The 19,974-nt window shown below is 34.6% G+C and overlaps 3 protein-coding genes across 3 annotated transcripts; 2 read left to right on the forward strand and 1 right to left on the reverse strand.

Annotated features, from left to right (window-relative positions):
- The first annotated feature begins 5,881 nt into the window (after nt 1–5,881).
- LOC112712249 (prefoldin subunit 5) lies at nt 5,882–8,016 on the forward strand. Its single transcript, XM_072203570.1, has 4 exons — nt 5,882–6,403; nt 7,371–7,448; nt 7,680–7,774; nt 7,896–8,016. Exons 1-3 carry the CDS (start codon nt 6,098–6,100, stop codon nt 7,764–7,766), a joined length of 471 nt encoding a protein of 156 aa, XP_072059671.1. The 5' UTR covers nt 5,882–6,097; the 3' UTR covers nt 7,767–7,774; nt 7,896–8,016.
- A 693-nt stretch (nt 8,017–8,709) lies between these two features.
- Nucleotides 8,710–12,528, reverse strand: LOC112712250 (anthranilate synthase alpha subunit 2, chloroplastic). Its single transcript, XM_025765080.3, has 11 exons — nt 12,235–12,528; nt 11,932–12,116; nt 11,655–11,844; nt 11,334–11,485; nt 10,905–11,020; nt 10,546–10,792; nt 10,407–10,463; nt 10,064–10,216; nt 9,823–9,903; nt 9,572–9,658; nt 8,710–9,444 (listed from the first exon to the last, which is right to left on the reverse strand). Exons 1-11 carry the CDS (start codon nt 12,374–12,376, stop codon nt 9,118–9,120), a joined length of 1,737 nt encoding a protein of 578 aa, XP_025620865.1. The 5' UTR covers nt 12,377–12,528; the 3' UTR covers nt 8,710–9,117.
- Nucleotides 12,529–12,693: 165 nt separating this feature from the next.
- On the forward strand, nt 12,694–17,227 carry LOC112712251 (dihydroorotate dehydrogenase (quinone), mitochondrial). The gene is made up of 11 exons (XM_025765081.3): nt 12,694–13,251; nt 13,643–13,725; nt 13,997–14,320; nt 14,535–14,790; nt 15,635–15,715; nt 15,806–15,913; nt 15,986–16,015; nt 16,108–16,245; nt 16,559–16,596; nt 16,739–16,838; nt 16,925–17,227. Exons 1-11 carry the CDS (start codon nt 13,111–13,113, stop codon nt 16,997–16,999), a joined length of 1,374 nt encoding a protein of 457 aa, XP_025620866.1. The 5' UTR covers nt 12,694–13,110; the 3' UTR covers nt 17,000–17,227.
- Nucleotides 17,228–19,974: the final 2,747 nt, after the last annotated feature.

The following is a 19,974-nucleotide window of genomic DNA, read 5'->3' on the forward strand; positions in this document are numbered from 1 at the left end:
AAATCATACACATAGCTCGGGAACAAAATACCCGAGCAGACACCTTATCAAAATTAGCAACAATTAGGAAGAACATGAATGAATCTGTTATATCTCAGTTAACTCTTGCTGAACCGAGCTTCAGCAACAAAGCTATCTTATCCATATCACATGATCAGGATTAGAGAACACCATACAAACAGTATCTACAAAATAGTGATACACCAACAACAGTCACAGACCCTAAAGCATTTACGAGGCGCGCCATGTCCATCACATTAATCGGGGCATACCTATACGAAAGAGGTTTCTCCCAGCTACTCTTACGTTGCCTAGGCAAAGATGAAGCCAAGGTCGTCATGGACAAGGTCCATGAGATAGTATGTGGGAACCACATAGGTGGAATGAGCTTAACATCAAAGATAGCCCGAGCAGGATATTATTGGCCAACAATGAAACAAGACTGCATTGAAAAAGTAAGAAGATGCGATAGTTGCCAGAAATACTCCCCACTAATACACAACCCAGCCAAGCTCTTGCACACCTCGGAGGTAAGCTAGTCATTCTATAAATGGGGACTCGACATCCTCGGTCAATTCCCTAGAGCCCCCGGGCAGGTAAAATATTTACTTGTAGCAATCGATTATTTCTCAAAATGGATTGAAGCTATACCCTTAGCTAAGATAGGGGCCGATAAAGTACGATCGTTTATTTGGAAAAATATTATTTGCTGTTTCGGACTACCTCATGCTATTATTACTGACAATGGTCGGCAATTCACCACTAAAACTTGGTAAAATTTTTGCAGGGATTTTGGATTAAACATCATTTCTCATCAGTGAAACACCCACAAACAAATAGACTCGCCGAGGCTACTAATAAAGTCATTCTCAATGCACTCAAGAAGAAGCTCAGCGATGCCAAAGGAGAATGGGTCGATCTCATCCCCGAAATATTGTAGAGCTACAACACCACAAAACAAACAACAACACAAGAAACACCCTTTCGACTTGTTTACGGGGTAGAAGCCATGATCCCGGTAGAGATCGCCATGACATCCAGACGGGCCGAACTCACATCAACAGCCGAAAATAACAACATAAGGCAAATAGAGCTAGCTACAATAGATGAGGACAGATGCAAAGCAAAATTAAGACATAAACCGATGCAGGTTATAATACAAAGGAAGTACAACAAAAATGTCAAATCAAGATCGTTTGTTGAACAATACCTTGTACTCTGACGAATAGAAGAAGCAAGGAAACCACAAGCCCATGGAAAGCTTGCCGCAGTATGGGAAGGCCCTTACCAAATCTCGAGAATCATCGAAAAAGGAGCATACAAGCTCCAAACAGTACAAGGGACAGACGTCCTTGGCATTTGAAATGTGTCATCTTTAAAAGGATACTTACTATAAAATGATACAGGCAAGGAGAGGTATTATTTTTCCTACTTCCAAGGTTTTTCCCACCCTAGGTTTTTCTTGGAGAGGTTTTAATGAGGTTCCCCACCCTATATCATTTCCATGTATACAAATCTACAAATAATAATATAAATATTACAATTCCTATTCACAAAAGCCAAGTTAGCAAATAACAAAAAGTCAATAACGCTTAAGTCGTTCTCATAAGTTCCAAGGAACATAGTCAAACAAAATACAACTATGATTCAAAAAAGGCTAAAACACAAAAATATAGTCTAATATGCCCTTTTCTCAACCGATACGCTTTCATATCGGTTCTCGGCCAATGTTTCATCGTCCATCACTAACAATCTTCGTAATATCTAGAAGGCTAACGTCGACATCAGTGCCGACAACACCAATCTGGGCAACAGCCCGATCAAAACCCATAGTAAAGGCCGCCAACACCTTTTCTTCTAATTTCGGAACTCTTGCCTTCAAGCTTTCATTTTCAGCAATCCCAACCTCCAAATCCCTCTTAACATCAGCTCTAAGTCTTTCCAACTTAGAATCCCTATCCTGCAATGACTCTTTAAGCTTCTTAACAGCAGCAATGCTATCCCCTTCCAAGATGGCATCAAGCTCAGATGTACAACCTATAGATAACAAATATTTCATGATGAATAAAAATCTTTAAGAGTAAAATTATAAAAAAAATTATTTAGAATCAAAGTAATATGATTAAGTGTAATTTACTTAAATGTGATTAAAAAATAATTGAATAACTATGTACCGTAAAAGATTGATATTAGTGAAGGATAAAATTAAAATTTATTTCTATGTATCATTTTTGCCCCCAATGTTTTCGTCCTATTTAAGTCCCTAACATTTCAAAACCGTCTCAATTTTGTCCCACCGTCAATTCCGTTAACAGATTCCTAACGGCAGGAAAACATTGAGTCAATTATAAAACATTACGGACTTAAATAGGACGATTCAAATGTTAAGGACAACTTTGAGACTTACACCAAACGTTGGGGACAAAAACGATATTTTACTCTTTTAATTAAATTGAAAACATTAGGGGAAAGGTTGGATAAAATTTCCCACGATATTCTTTAAGTCCAGTAGGTTAAGGACTAATCTGTCGCGAATCGGAACTTCATTTAAGGGCTTATTAGTGGATAATGGATTACTATATACACAAGGCGGAACCAACATTTACTTAAGCAAACTAATAAACTACCACTAGACCAATCTAAGTTAGTTTCCTCAATCATTCTTATTAAGGATCAAGAACAAACCAAGTTATTGGAAAAAAAAGCAGGTAACATTCACTTTTACAATAAAAAAAGATCAACAACAACAAAAAGACAGGTAGCATTCAATTTGATCCACAATCAATTTTTTTAATGAATAATTTCAATTTTCGCTACAATATGTGTTGATAAAAAATATTTAGTTTCGAAAAATACATACTCGAAAGTATAATGGACTTTTATTTCAAGGCATGAAAGCTGTATCGAGAATGGTTTGTCGAGAAATGAAAAGCAAGAGTTAGTCGATGTACTCAATCGAAGAGTTAAATTCCTTTGAAGTTAATTTTTAGTGGTTACTCACATTGTGCAAAAAGAGTGGAAACGGTTATGATGGTTATCAGTGGCTAAGAGAAGGGGGGTTGAATTTTAACTTCTTTTTCTGCTGTATAGTATTTTTACTTTCTTAAAGAAACTTAGGGGATATTTTTACTTTTGTCTCGTATCAAGTTGAGAGACATTTTCATTTTGTATCCTAAATGATAGAAACAGAAATGAAGTAGGGAAGAAGAAATAACACCAGATGTATCCTGATTCAGCTACTTGGTGCAATGTAGTCTACATCTAGTCTCCATCACAACAATGATGAAATTTCACTATCTCTTTCGCAAGATTACAAACACCAATGCTTCCCTAGAATCTACCCAATCCTATATGGGACAAATCCAGATTCTAAACACAATCCGAATTTGACTAGACCTCAATCTAGCTTTTAACAGCAAAGTGCTAACCCAACTTTTTCACAAGATCATGACACAAAACAGAAAGATATACAAAGAAAACCTGAGACATCTTATGGTTTTTTCTCCTAGTTTAACTCACTGCCTTTTATCTCTCATTGGCTTTTTCTTACAAACCTTACCATATTTGCTTTTTACAATGAGACTCAGACAGATCAAAACTGAGAAAAAGAGAATACTAATTGAACTACATGAAGGAGAAGAACTCTAATAGCTTGGGTAGCTATGAGAGTAAACTATGTACTTTTCACTTACTCTCCTTGTTTTCAATCCTTGGCCGTTCATCCTTAATATAGAAGCAGTGACGGACCCAGAAAAATTTAGTAGTGGAGGCAAAAATATAATAAAATTTTGGTATAGATTTTTTTTTACTTTCTACAATACTCAATAAATTAAGGACTAATTCATCATGAATTTGAGTTCCATTTAACAGTCTGCAATTTGCTGGTAATGAATTACTATATATACGAAATGAAATTCAAACTCCCAATATTTACTTAAGCGAACGACTAAGCTATCACTTAACTAATCCAAATTGGTTTAAATATATTTAAAATTTTAAATAAAAATTATCTATACATATTAATAGGAACTAAAAATATATATACAATCACTTATTATAATATTTAAAATAATCAAAATATAATTTCATACACACAGTAGAATATTCAAAATAACAAAAAAAATAATTTATAATAACCTTTTATTTTTATTTTTAACATGACTAAATATTATTTTTTTATATATTTTTTAAATAATTAGTTTATTTTTTATTATTTCATATTTAATTGTCAAATCTATTTATTATAATTTTTATGCATAGTATAAATAAATTTTTTAACCAAAATAATTACAGTATATTAACATATAAATAATATATTTTTTATCTTAAATAATTTTTAAAAAATTACTAATAATTTAAGTTGTATTTAATTAAAAAATTAAATTTTAATTTAATTATCAATTAATTAATTAATATAATAAAATTAATTATCAATATTTTTTGAATTTATTTATTATTTATTTTTTATACTAAATTAAATTAAATAAAATATTTTTTAAATATAAAATATAAAAAAATTATTTATATTTTATTTTAAAACAAATATAATATAATAAATTATATATATATATATATATATATATATATATATATATATATATATATATAAAAGTGTAAGTATTAGTTTTTTTGAAAAACCTTTGTGGGGGCAAATGTCCCCTCTTCTCAATGCATGGGTCCGTCCCTGTATAGAAGGGTGAAGCCTCCAAGATTGAAACAAGTTCAACTCTCACACTTTCTTCTTCTCTAACATTAGAGTAGCATCGGCTTCATTAGAGAAAAGAGAGAGAATCGAGTCTGTTGCATGCATGCTCACATCTTCTCTCTCACCCTTTTTCTTCAAGCTTCTTCAATCTTGTCTGTTCAGCTTGACTTTGGCCCCAAGTATTGATTTAAAACGTTGATGAGCTTCTGAACCAAGATGGCTTCACGTTCTCCGTGACTTTCTTCTTGGTTTCTCATCGTAGCACAAATGAGAAAACAAAATTTTGTTGTGCTTTGACTGAGAGAGACTAGCTACTTAGTTGTAATCCATTTTCTTTGTTTTGATTTGGCAACAATCTTATTGCCTTTCTTCAAAATCTTCCTTCTGTGCTTTTTATTGTTCTTATTTTTTTCTTCTTTAAATGAGTGATGTGGCTGAAGCAAGAGAGAGAAGAGAGAATTGATGGCTTCGGTGGAAGTCTCAAGAAAAGTGAATTGAAACTTGAAAAATGTATCACTTGAACCAAGGGAGTAGGTAACTGAAAAGTGCTTTGAAGACCTTGGGTCATTTCTTTCTTTTCTTTTATTTTGGATTAAAGATATGTGATGGGATTTTGCTTAATTGATGGACCAAAAGAAGTGTTGACTTGGGTTTTGTATTTGTTTCTTGGGCCAACTTGTTTTATTTTATTTTCTGCATACTTGACCAAATACATCAAACCAACAATTGAAAATATTTTAATAAAACTCTTTAATAATATTTTAATAATATTTATTCATTATTTTAATTGAATATTAGTTTTCCAAACTCAACAGGTTACTGAAGGATTAGCTCACGAAACTTTCTGAGGCTGCATTCAAGTCATTTTTCTATGGGATTCATTTTATTGTTTTGAAATTATATTTATATTTTTTGTAACATTTATTTTCTTTTCAAATTTATTTTTTCAAGCAAGTTATCTTTCCTTTTAATATTTAACACTTTATTTTTCGATTTCAAAGTCCTTCAATCTTGTCGAAGACAATTTATTACTTTATTTAAATTTGATGTCATTCATTTTGATTTTAGTCTAATTTATTTTCAAAATTTATTTTGTTTATCTTTCAATTTTTTATTTTATTTTATCGAAAAAATCCTTTGCCTTAGAAAACTGGTATTACCACTAGATATCTAACCATTTTCAAGGGAAAAAGTGGGCTGAGTTATCTTCACATTTTTGTTTTTCTAGTTAAAGTACAGATTGTGCGAATGTATTAAGAGTTAAGACTTTGTTTTGGAGTAGTGTAGTGTATTGGGCTTTTGTTGCAACTTGAAATCACACGCGTGGGAGGGTTTGCCAAAGAAAGCGCGAGTCAGTCAGAGCTGAGCTGAAGTGAGAGATAATCATCGGAGATGGCGTCGTCGAAGGGAGGCGGGGGCGGAGGAGGAGGGATTCCACTGGAGAGGATGAGTGTTGAGCAGCTGAGGGCGTTGAAGGAACAGGCGGATCTTGAAGTTAACCTCCTTCAGGACTCACTCACCAACATCCGCACTGCCACCACTCGCCTCGAGATCGCTTCCTCCGCCCTCAACGACCTCTCCCTCCGCCCTCACGCCTCTAAGATGCTCGTCCCACTCACCGCCTCCCTTTACGTTCCCGGAACCCTCGACGATTCTCAGAAAGTCCTCGTCGACGTCGGCACCGGTTACTTCATCGAGGTACGCTCCCCTCCTTCTCTTCTCTTCAGCTTCTGAGCTTTAAATCAAAACCTATTTAATCGAATTTTATTCAGTAATAATCGTTGGAATTGTGTTGTTTTGGCGTCTCCTTTGAAAATTGATGTTAACATTTTATGATAGCAATGGCACTGCTTTCAAGCCACTAGCGTATTTTGCCACTGTCGTTTGTTTTCAGAAACTCCAAAGAGATGCAGTTTATCTTGTTTGCATACATAGTGATAGAACTATGATGAGTTTTTGAGGTACAAAAAAAATTTCTAAATATTAGGTTTCATATGCAGGGGGTTATGTAATTCAGTGATGAGCTAAGTACAGTTCTTGTAGCGATCTATGTGGGAAATGGATCCTCTCCATTTTTTGTTAACACTTGAGAGAATAAAGTGTGATCTCTCACCTTTCATTCTATAAGTGGGACAAAAAATAAATAGGAGAGAGAGAACAATGAAGGGTGAGATTAAACACTGGAGAGGATCCACTCCCATCTATCTGTAACTTTCCATATTCAACGGCGCGTGCTGGTTTGTATTCAAGTGATACCATTCATTGTAAGACCTGCCAAAATCTACCAAGGATATTCAATAGTGACATATGGGAAAAAAAAAACCACAATTCTTGGGTAGGTATCTATATGTGCATTTAATCATTATATAGTGACACATTTACAATAAAGTATAAGAGTCAACCTTTCTGTATCGTGTTCAATATTTCCATGGTTAAGTGTTTCCTTTGCAATATTGAAGATGATAGTGGAGTTGAAAACTTTTAAGGTGTTTGTTTTATCTGGTTTGTGCGTGTTTATGTGTTGGATGAAATAGTTTTTTGTATTTATAGGGTCTAGCCTATTTTATTTTGTTTGATTTTTGCTTGAATTATGCTCTACATTGTTGCGTTGTACTCTTTCTTTTCAAAGAAAAAAAAGTAATTGTTACCTTCATGCTGAAAACAGAAAACGATGGCTGAAGGAAAAGATTACTGTGAGCGCAAAATCAACCTACTGAAGTCAAACTTCGATCAACTTGTTGAGGTAAGTTTCCTGTTACACATCTTCTAAAACTTGATAGATGTATATTTACTACTTGTTCTAAGGCAAGCTTTCCCGATTAGATGCTGATGGTAATTTCTATGGTTACGCTAAACATGATTTTTTTTTTTGGAGTGTGGTTTCAAGTAACATTTCTTATGAGAAAAAGGTTTAGCATCGTATGTTATGCCTTATCCATTTATAACTGAAAAGCAGCATAATCCAAAACTGCAGGTTGCATCCAAAAAGAAAAATGTTGCAGACGAAATGGCTGTTATTTTACAGGCAAAGATGAAGCAATTAGCATCTACATCATCCTAAAGTAGTAGGTATAGACTTCAATTATTTCTTCCATGTTATTGTACCATAGCAAACCAAAATCAGTGGTTTTGAGTCAGTGAGGTTATATGTTGTTTGAACTTTTTATTAAATTACTCCTCTTTTTGTTAGATACCTTCAAAATTTATCTTGGAAAGATTGGAATTCGGAACTGTGTTTGGAAAATCAAGTCAAACGATTACTATTGGAATATTGAGAGTATTGATGGATTGAGGAGTGGTTTTTTGATTAACGCTTTCCCTAGGAAATGACTCTGCCTGCTCTGTTATCATTCCGTCATTCTTCAGTCTTGTGTTAACGCTAATAAAATAACACAACACTAATGATCTTCTAAAAGTTAATTTCGTATATTTCAAAATATTAATGAAACGTCATTTTTTTAAAAATATTCTATTGTTGAATGATTGGGGCTTACAACTTTGAATTTGGTTTATCTCCTTTTGATAGAAAATTAGATATATTTATGATGCAATCATATTAGATGTAAACAACATATATTGGTTAATTTTAAAATATAAAATCTTTGTTGAAATATAAAAATACATATTGAAAATGAGTTAAATAATCATGTATTTTTATACAAATATATATTAGTTAATTTTGATGACTGATTTTAATGTACATAAATAATATTTTTATTATGATATTTTTGTGCAATTGTAAAACTAAGGAATTAATTTAAAATATTTAAATTATTAAACACTTGACAGAAAAACTCATTTTGAAATTTTTTTTATAGATTTAACTAATATGTGTTTTAAGTTACTAATTATGAAATTTTTTGTAAAAGATATTATAGTTTAATTTTGTAATATATTTATTTTGTATTTATTAAAAAAATTATATAGAAACTTTAATATATGTTTTAAAAAAATGTGAGCTAAATCCAAAATTGAAGGTAAGGATGACAATAATCCGGATTAGGTTTACGCACTACCAATCCTGGTCTCTCGTCCTGCTGAGTTTATTCCATATAAAACTAGTTCTACCATTATTTATTAGTAGTAAATACTTGTACCGTAAATCCCTAGTTTGCCCAGCTTCGCTTCTATAACCTCTTGTTGGGGCAGGTACATCCAGACCCCGACTCTACTTCTCTCAAAATCCATCCTGCACGAGATCGTATAATTACTAGCCCCAACTAGGTAGGAGCAGTCGAGCAGGGTGGATACTTATAGTTGCGGTACGAATTGTATTGCCATCCCTACTCTCAAATACCTTAAGACTTACATTTTTCCACTTTCGTCTACATTCCAAGACAAGATAACAAAATACGATTCTTCAATGATGGAATCCCATCGTTTGCTCCCACATTGTCAATTCCTGGATAAAACTATTCTTTGTCTACAAAAGAAGATTCTGCAAGATCAATGGCACGGGCAAGGGCAGCAGCTTTGTTCTCGCACTCCCTTTGCTCATCCGCCGGATCGCTGTCGGCCACAATTCCTGCTCCTGCCTGAAGATGGGCAATCCATTCTCTGCGTTTGTTGACATCCTTGTACGAGTACATTGTGTCAAAACGGGTGTTGGTAGGGAAAACTATGGTCCTTAGAGCAAGGGCAATATCCATATCACCGGCAAAAGATATGCCTCCAAACCCCCCGCTATATGGCCCTCGTCTTCTTACTTCCAACTGATCAATCAACTCCATGGCTTTCACCTGTTTTCCAGCATATACAATGACATCGACAACTACTTAGGGCCCCCAAACAAGTCAAATATTTGATTGCACTATTGATTTGGTGACAATCAAGACCCTACATCTACAAAGTACAGGTGAACATTACCTTTGGTGCTCCGCTAACTGTACCAACAGGTAGAGCGGCACGCAATGCATCCCAGCATGTTAAATCATCTAGCAACTCCCCAGTGACCTGCAAAGATGAATAAGTTTCCATCATTTGAGACAAGTTTCTTCACTTCAAACAGATCAGGCTGGAGAAACTGGATTTTTTGAAAAACTAAATCAAATAAACTAATAAAACAAAGGGAAACTAGCTCATTAGCTCCCATATATATGAATCAACAAAGACCTTACCGTTGAGCTAATGTGCATGACATGGGAATAACGCTCAATATTCATGAGCTTTTCAACTTGAACTGAACCAGGTTTTGAGACCTGCATAATCAATCTTGCATAAACCACAAAGCTAGAACAATAGAAGAAATGATTGATACGGGGATGCACAACTTATTAAAAAGCATTAGGTTTTCATATTCTAGTAATAACATTCAACGTGAAATTTGAAGACACAAGTCCAGAATAGAGAAGTATAAACCTTTCCAACATCATTTCTCCCCAAATCAACTAGCATTACGTGCTCTGCACATTGCTTTTCATCATTCAGAAGTTCCTTCTCCAACATCATATCTTCTTTTGGTGTTTTCCCCCTTCTAACAGTCCCAGCAAGGGGACGATTGGTAACTTTTTTCTGCAAACAAAATATGAAACGCCTATTAGTAAAGTTCATGGCATCACCAAAAGTTTAAGTAAAATGAGAGCAATTTAAAAAGGTCAACAATCCCATTATAATTATATCATAGAATTAAATTATTTATGTTCCGAGTATGAAAAATTAAAAGATGATGTTATGTATTTGATTAATTGTTACAGAATACTACCTTCTTTACTCGTGTAAGAATTTCTGGACTTGAAGCTACCAAAATACTTCCTCTGGCCTGTTAACAGTAAATGATTAAATAACCTAACCTTTGAAGGTGACTAACTTATAAATAATTATGTCAAGGGAAATTGACAAGCCTGTAAATAAGTCATATATGGACTAGGATTAACAATCCTCAGTGCTCTGTAGACTTCAAATGGGTCGGCAAAGGTTCGCCGTTCAAATCGTTGACTCAGTACAATTTGAAAAATATCACCAGCCAGTATGTGCTCTTTAGCCTGCAAAACTGCTTGCTTGTATTCCTCGCTTGTCATGTTTGACATCTCCAGTTTGGGACCAAAGAGACGAGTGTGTAGCTTTATTGAACCTGCAGGCAGCCTTGGGCTGATATTGACAATGATAAACGTAGATACTCAAATCTAACATAACCAAATTCCATCCCAATTTTATAATTAAGCCAACAAGAAGATTAACAGGATAAGAATAGATTGCTCACGTAATTATGTCATGCACCCTAGATACTAGAGTTTCCAGTCGCTCCATTCCACCATTGAGGGCTTCCTCAGCAGAAGAATATCGGTCCAACCGAACCCAATGAATCACGTATGCTTTCTGAGTTGAACATAGTCAAATAAATAAAATGAAATTATTCTCCAAGTGGTGATTCTAATGAACATAACTTGTTTGAATCTAATTACAAGATTCAGTACATCTTGCTACAAGCTCTAGTAAGTTATCCAATTTATTCAGGTCAAATGGGTGGGGTCTTGTAAAACATTCATAAAAAGAGATAGAAAGAATAATGTCACCCGACTCTCCTCTGATGAGTATTGCTGTTAGCATGAAAGGTGAATATAAAATCATACACCGAAGCAGGAATTCTCTAAAATAAAACTTGTACAATACATGGTAAATATGACAGTACCTTCTCAACATGATCAAACACAATAACATTATCATAAAGGCCCAGATGAACATCAGGGAGGCCTCTGTCATCCATCGGGGCAGAAGAAAAGGGTAGTTTCTTCTTTTCTACATAGCGCATTGTATCATAAGAGAAATAACCCACCCAACCACCTGGAGAAAAGAAAATGGCACATGGTATAAAAATATACCAGGGATATTTTTTATATCACTGATGATCTCATTCATATTTATCTCAAGTGTGGGAAAATGCATGAAGCAGTAATGACAAATAGACCTAGATGCATAAAAATGCAGTTATGAGTGAGTTTGATTCACCTACCACAAAATGCTTCTGGAAGTTCATCGATGAGTTGGGGTGTCCACTTCTCCATGATTCGGCGAGGAATGACCATAGGGTCCTCGACGATTTCCTCTGTCCGGCTTCCTTCCTGGTGGTCCATGATTGTAACCATGTTCTCTTTGGCCACAATCTCCATACATGGCTGAGCTCCCACCACACTGTACCTCCCCTAACACAAAATTAATCACAAAGTTTAGAAAGAACAAGACTGAATTGGACCAAAACAAAGGATTATTTGTTTATTGTGTTCACTCACAATGTTTGAAACACTGAGGCCAGGCTCCACAGACTCAAAGAGAAAGCTTGGAGCATCCCTCTCGTCTTCCTTCACCAAGCACCGGTACGCAAGAACCGGCGTCAGATGATCAGAAAATATGCATCGGTAAAGTGGTATCACGTTCCCCAACTTCGAAGCCTCTATGAATGTCGCTGCATTGTCCACTGAACACAACAGCAACCAGTGCCACAAAAAAAAAAAAGTCCATTAATAAAAGATTGATAGAATTTGATAATTATCCAAAAATTTCAATGCGAAAAGAGAGTGAAGAGTCGGAATGACCTAGAGGAAGAGATTGAGCAGTGCATCTAAGCGTCCCACGGCGGAGGCGCAGCTGAGACCTAGATCTGGAACCGGAGAAGAAGCTTCCATTGGAAGAGGGAGTAGGACGAGCTAAGACGGTTGAAATAGCTAGAGCTTCCATCCGAATTAGAAGCTCAGAACAAGAGAGAGAGAGAGAGAGAGAGAGAGAAGCAGAAGAAGAACGAAGAAGAAGACGCAGTTTCTTCAGTTGTCAAGTTTTAAGTAACGGTCACTCCCATTGATTAACTTTTCTTTTGGTAATCATTTCAGCTCATTATTGATTAACGTTTCCTCGGATTAGGTTGAGTTGGGCTGGTCTGGGCTATCATTTTAAATTTCTTGGGCTGTAAATTTTTTGTCTAAAATGTTTTAATGGGCTTATCAACCCAGTGGTCTGGCCCATTAAGTTTTTATGACCTACTCTTCGACGATCAAAACGAGGTCGTTTGATTAGAAGAAAGGTGCTTTTCCCCTTCGTTTTGTGGTTGAAGTGTTGAACCCAGAGGTTTTAGTTCTGCGTCTTGTAACACACCGCCTCCACTCGCGACGGCAATTACGCCGCCGAATATCGCTTTGCCGCCGCATTCCATTCCCCGAGTTGAAAGTATTGCAGCTACTCTCTCCCGAAATCCACACTTCTCAACCTTCTTCGTAGTATTGCTCTGGGAAGCACGATAGGTTCCATATTATTTCTCTTGTGCTTTCTCACTTACCCTTTTTCGCTTTGGAAGATTTTCGAAGCGGAAAGGTTGAAACTTTGGGAATCTCTCGCTGTTTCTGCTTAGCTTTTTTCGTGGATTCTGCTTCTGGACATAGCGTTAAAGTTACGGTTTCTGTAAATTCTTCTTCAAACTCATGGCAGCATGGTCTTCTAGAAAGTTACTGAAAGAGGTTTTGCTCAGAAGGGTTTCTTCGAATCCTCCACTTCCTCGTTTCAGATGTTTCTCTACTTCCGCACCAGAAAGTGCTCCTAAGATCAGTCACCATTCCAAGAAAGTATGCATTTTCTTCTTTCTTGTATGCGCACGTGTGCATATATGTTCGTTTACATTGTCTTTGCATAAGTGCATTGTCTTGTTGCTATGATGCCTTGCATTTTCATCGTAAAGAATAACTTATGCGATAGAAATTAGGTTGGAAGGTGCCTGATTCGCTTTCCATGCTGCAATAAGAAAACAGTGTGCATGTTGTTGGGGGTGAGCTCACATGTTAATAAATTAGTGCAAAAATATTTGTGGGGAAAACGAGCAATTTGTTTATTTTGTGATTGAGTTCGTAGTAACATATATTTTTATTATTATTATTATTTGTATCAGTATTTAATTATACATTATACTATGTTGACATCTGAGGTCATTTACTTACCAGTGATTACTTTGAATAACAGGGAAGGTTGTTGACAGGTGCCACCATAGGCATAGTTATAGCTGGTGGAGCTTATGTGAGTACTGTGGATGAAGCTACTTTCTGGTACTTCATTTGGGAGTTTGACTGCTGTATGCATTTTGTTTTGCATCTTTAATCGGCATCTGGTATTAATATGTTATATTGCATTTTTTTAAGGAAATAAACTGGCTATGCTTTAAACAATTCTTATCAGCTGGGAATGTGTTCTGCATACTTTCTTATACAAAGTGTAAAGGTTTTTCTCTAGATATAGGTTTCTGATAATGCACGATTTGGAATTGAATTGTATAATTCCTACATGAACAATGATGATCCAGATTTATCTTCTTTGCAGTGGATGGTTATTCTCAGCAACAAAACTTGTGAATCCTTTTTTTGCTTTGTTGGATGCGGAGTTTGCACACACACTAGCTGTTTCAGCTGCAGCTCGTGGTTGGGTTCCAAGAGAGAAGAGGGTTGACCCCCCAATCATAGGGCTAGAGGTTTGGGGAAGGAAGTTCTCCAACCCTGTAGGTCTTGCTGCAGGCTTTGATAAAAATGCTGAGGCTGTGGATGGATTACTTGGTATGGGCTTTGGCTTTGTGGAGGTTGGCTCTGTTACTCCTGTCCCACAGGATGGTAATCCGAAGCCTCGAATTTTTAGGTTGCGACAGGAAGGGTAAGAGTTTGTAATTTTTTTTTCTTTCCTCTGCTGCAGATGAATAATTTATATAGGATTTATTTTTTCTTTGTTTAATTTTTCTAGTCTCTTTAGAATGTAGAAGAAATTTGTGGTCGTTCAAGATTTAGAAGTTTTACTTTTCAGATGATGGATTTTTGGATTGTTTGTTAATTATCTATGTTTCTCTAATAATGGTAATTTAAATGTGCAGTGCTATTATAAATAGATGTGGCTTTAATAGTCAAGGAATTGTTGCTGTTGCAAAGCGCCTGGGTGCTCAACATGGTAAGAGGAAGTTAGATGAAACTTCATCTAGTTCACGTACATCCAATAATGATGTCAAACATGGTGGGAAAGCTGGCCCTGGTATTCTCGGTGTCAATCTTGGAAAGAACAAGACAAGTGAAGATGCTGCAGCAGACTATGTTCAAGGGGTTCATACACTGTCCCAGTATGCTGATTACTTGGTAAGCATTCTTTTTCTTATATGCCTAAAGAAAAGAAAGATTTAAACCTTAAACGACATGATCCCATCTCCATTCGATTGAGTGCTGATTATATGTATACATACACTTCTTTAATTCCTAACATATATACTTGGTAACTTAGTTTGTGCAGTTTGATAAGTGCAGTCTATGTAATTAGAAGTTTAGTTCGTATCTATTCTTGTTTGTTGGGTTGACATGAATCTGCGCAATTTTACTTTTTTTTTTTAATCTTATTTAAAAATAAAATTATTGCTATCCTGCACTTTGCATATTGTGATCATGTCTGAAGTGTGGGCACACACCTACTAACTATAGAGTTACAATAAACTTTGATAGTGTCTGGTGCAACATGACAATAGCTTCATGTGTCCAGAGAAAGCCTTATGAGCTTTGGTTAATATCTCTCACACTTTGAAATTCCCATGCATTCAAATATTCAATTTGACTGCCTGGACCATAAGATTATGTTTTTGAGCTTCTCTTTGATGTTATACACACGGTTGTTTCAAGCATGTTTTCATCTTAATAACTTCTTATAAAGGATGAATATTTATCAATTCAACCATTGAATTATCACTATATATTGGAGATCAATAAAAGTATGATCAAATTATTCTCTTTACACACATCAATAAAGACATAATGCATAAATGGGTCGCTGGAAAAAAAAATCGATAGGAAGTTATTTAGTGGTTTAACATTTGTTTAACTTACTCCAGCGTACATATTTGTACATATGAATGTGCATCCAAATGGTATATTGCAAACTGTTGAGACGAAAGCCTTGTAACGTCTACTGTTTAATGATATGATCCTTTCCTAGGTGATTAATGTTTCATCACCCAATACTCCTGGCTTGCGCATGCTTCAAGGAAGAAAGCAATTGAAGGATCTTGTGAAGAAGGTAGAAACTAAAATGTGATGGTTTCTTGTTCTGTTTCTTGTCTTGCATAATTGTGAGATTGATTCTAGCCAATTTTCCTTTCTTGTGAAGATACAAGCTGCTCGTGATGAAATGCAATGGGGTGATGAGGGTCCACCTCCGTTGCTGGTAAAAATTGCTCCAGATTTGTCAAAGGACGACCTTGAAGACATTGCTGCAGTAAGTCTGAATATTAATTTATTCTCCTATCTTCATCATTTGCTGTATTAACGGCTAATACTTTGGTTACAGGTTGCTGTGGCTCTTAACTTGGATGGACTGGTATGTCTATACACTTTGGTACTGTCAATTGTCAAACTTGAGAACGATGCAATCTTAAGTTGTGCTTAGTTTCATTTGTTTATTGTGTCAAGATTATATCAAATACAACCATTTCAAGACCAGATACTGTCAGTAGCAATCCATTAGCTTCAGAAGCTGGTGGGTTGAGTGGGAAGCCTCTTTTTGATCTCTCTACCAATATCTTGAAGCAGATGTATATGTTGACACGGGTATGCTTTTTTTTTTTTTTTTTTTTTTTTTTTTTTGTGTTGTGATTTGTAAACAGAACTACTATAATAGTTGGTTTAGAGCACCAAGTCCTCTATCTCCAGTTCATTCTAGCATCCCTAAGGATGGTTCCTCTAATATAAAAAGCTCACATGTTATGCATTGATTTTGACCAATTTATTAAGTTGGTGGAGCTAATTATATAGGATTCAGGAGCATCTAATCAGTTGTTGCGATCTGTCATTTTTACATGACAAGATCCATTCTCTTGGCATCAGTTTTCATTAATAATTGTCAATTTTTAATGCAAATCAGGGCAAGATTCCTTTGATTGGCTGTGGGGGCATTAGCAGGTAAAACTGCACGTTTCTCCTCTACTTCATGTGTATAGTTTGGTTTCTAGCTACCTACCTACCTGTTATAAGTATTCTTTTTATGATTTAAAATTGGACATAAACTATACAATAATTTCTCATAAGTTTTGGTATCGATTAGTGGTGAGGATGCATACAAGAAAATAAGATCTGGAGCAACTCTTGTTCAGCTATATACCGCTTTCGCTTATGGGGGACCTGCACTTATTCCACAAATAAAGGTATTAAAAGTTGCACATGTTCAATATTGTGGTTGGTTGAAGGCCCTAATTCACCAAAATTCTCATTCTTACTTGATTGGTTTTAGGCTGAGTTAGCTGAATGCTTGGAAAGAGATGGTTTCAAGTCCATTCTTGAAGCAGTTGGTGCAGACTGCAGGTGACTTGCTATCCACGTCTAAAGTTGTATCAATGTTCCTTTTCTTTTTCGACAATACCAAAGATGCAAAATCAATTTGCATTTTCTCCTCCCTTTTTTTGCATTACACATGATGCTAAATTATTATGCATTGTTATTTTATTGGGTCTGGCAGTTTGTGTGCACATGTTGTGACCTGTAAAAGCAAGGGTTGTGAGATAATTCGGGAAAAATAATATTTGATTTTCGGCTATTTATTGTTTCACAATAAACCGCCAAATGGCAACCCTCCATAATATGCCTTTTTTATATTTTCTGATAATATATAACATGCATGTGTTCATGTATGACATCCATATGAGACACTAGATCAGATCAAAATCTCTACAACTTAGAAAGAAAAGGTCTTAGACAAACTCCAATGAAATGAACTCTAAGAATCCTTTTTCAGAAAAGGCGTATATTCCAGGAATTAATTAATTTGTATGTATTCAATGATGAAGATATTTGTTACATGTACAAACTTTTTAACTCTTTTGTAGCTGATTCTCTCTTTCCTATGGTTAGATAGAATTCAAATTAATTGGACACATCCTATTAGCTCGGTGAATAATAAAGAGCGAGTTGAAAAAAGGCACTTCTAATCAAACAAATCATATTGGATATTTTTGTCTTTTGTCTATTAAAAAAATTAAGGTTATGAATATATTCATTGTAGATCAAAGATTCGTTTATTGTTGTATGCACAAAGTAATATTCGAATTTTAGATATTTATTTAAATGGATAAGTGAGTTAATTATTTGACCAACTCAAATTGATTAATTACGAAAGTTATAGACAATTCAAGTTAGGTTAGAAGGGGTTCTAGCCCAGCCCAATTATCCAAATTAGGGTTTGGGATTGGAAATAGGACATGAGAAGGGGACAACATAATTGCATAACACCTTAATTTGCCGGCCCTTTTCTTAAAGTTTTGGAGACTCAATCAGGTGGTGAGTCCTCACCCTTCCCAACTTTTGCTACCTACCTTCGTGCCATTGATCAGATCCAAATCCGACAGTGCCAATTCTAAACAGGTTCATGCAACTTTTACTCCCTTCACCACTGCCTCAATCCGTGGAAGAACAAATTTTTATTTATAGAAATTGTCAAATGGTACATATATATTATATCTACATCTAAAAAATAGATAAGTATTTCTTATGTTAAAATATAAACGGAAAAAAAAACATAATATTCGATGATAAAAATTTTCAATTATAAATTTCTTGGATTTTTAAATTTATACAAATATGTTGTGACACAGTCAATACCTTTTCTATTTGTTAAGTCCAATCCAATCATTCAAACATTATATTACTGTCACAACAAAGCAACCCTCAACCCTCATCTTTCTTACCCTTATGTCAACATTCACCTTTTTCTTACGTCTCCCCTCACATGTCCCTTCCCTTCAGTAGTCACCTACAGTTTTTGACAGCATCTGTTATAAGGCTTTTCTTTTAGAAATCTGTTCCAAGGTGGCAAGATTTTTTTTTATACAAGGTTGACACACGGTTGTAACGGCGTTCAATTTTTTGTTTTAGTGGGAAGAAATCGGACCGTCCAATTTCATTACAGAGAGAGAGGGACACAAATTGGACGGTCTAATTTGTGTGGAGCAGAATTTCGTGGATACTGAAATTGGACCCAGGATTTTTTGTCAGTACACAAATCGGATCTAGAGTTTTCAGTACCTCCAATCGGACGGTCCGATTTGTCTTGTACAGTCCTCATACCCTGGTGAAATACCATATACCTTCATAACTCTGCTATACACCAAGTCACCAACCCTCTCTCCATATTAAAATTAAAAAGATCTTCCAATGTTAAAGAAATATATTTCAAGGAATTAAATTCTAAGGAATATTATGTTCGAGAATATTATAGCTAAGTATTAAAAAGAATTTGTTTATTAGTATTACAAATAATTAGGAATTGTTTTTAATATTTTCAATAATAAATTAGAATGCGTTTGTTTTATTGTCTATATTTTCTAGAATGTATTTTAAATTTTCAAAATAATTTCAGTACCGAAAAAAAGAAGAGCTTTTTTCATAAGAAACATAATAATTGAGGATATGTTTTAATTTTTTATTTCTTTGACATAGGAATATCAAATACTATTTTTTTATATAGAAATAAAATTTTATATTTTGGAAAAAAAAAATCCTCATGAAGGAATTAGATTGTAAAACTTCGAACAATCATGTAAATAATATATTTGTATGAAGAGAAAAAAAAGTTTCATTGAATCAAAATGTCGACTTAAACAAAATTTAAGTACTTTTATCAATAATAATTGAAGTAGATATTTTGATTTTGGTTGATTGATTGATTCTCGTCTGTGGATTAGGATGGTAAGTTCAAGCAGTTTTTATTTATGAAAGACATTGTCATATTTATTGATAGCACAAAGAAAGTGGAATTAGTGGATTGCATTTCAAAATCAAAGAGTGTTCAAATCAATTAGGTACCAATTGAGCTTCACTCTCTTTCATTCTTCTCTGACACTGAAAAAAAAGTTGCAAGGTCTTGATTCTTTTGTTAATCTTTAAAAAGCTATTTTGAAAGCTACATTATATGCTACGTTTCTGCTTTTGTTATTGTATTATCACCCTTCAAGTGTATACTTTTGATTAATTTAGTAGTTAATGTAGATTTTTCGTTGTACTAGAGAGTCATAATTGTCTTGCGAAGAATAAGTCCTTCATGTTTGACTTATTACTATTACTAACAAATTTGCATTAAAAATTCATTTGAGTTATGTACACAGATACGTAGCTATTTCAACTACACTACACTCGCACAGTAACGTAACCTTTAATGTACAATTTTAACATTGTTTGACTTATTTTGAGAATTAAACTCCATTTGAATATTGTTTTAGAACGATAAAAGATAAGATTAATAATAATATTTACAATTTCTATCTTATATTTAGTATACCAGAAAATACG

The sequence above is a fragment of the Arachis hypogaea genome, chromosome 9 (assembly GCF_003086295.3).
Source record: "Arachis hypogaea cultivar Tifrunner chromosome 9, arahy.Tifrunner.gnm2.J5K5, whole genome shotgun sequence".
NCBI lineage: Eukaryota > Viridiplantae > Streptophyta > Magnoliopsida > Fabales > Fabaceae > Arachis > Arachis hypogaea.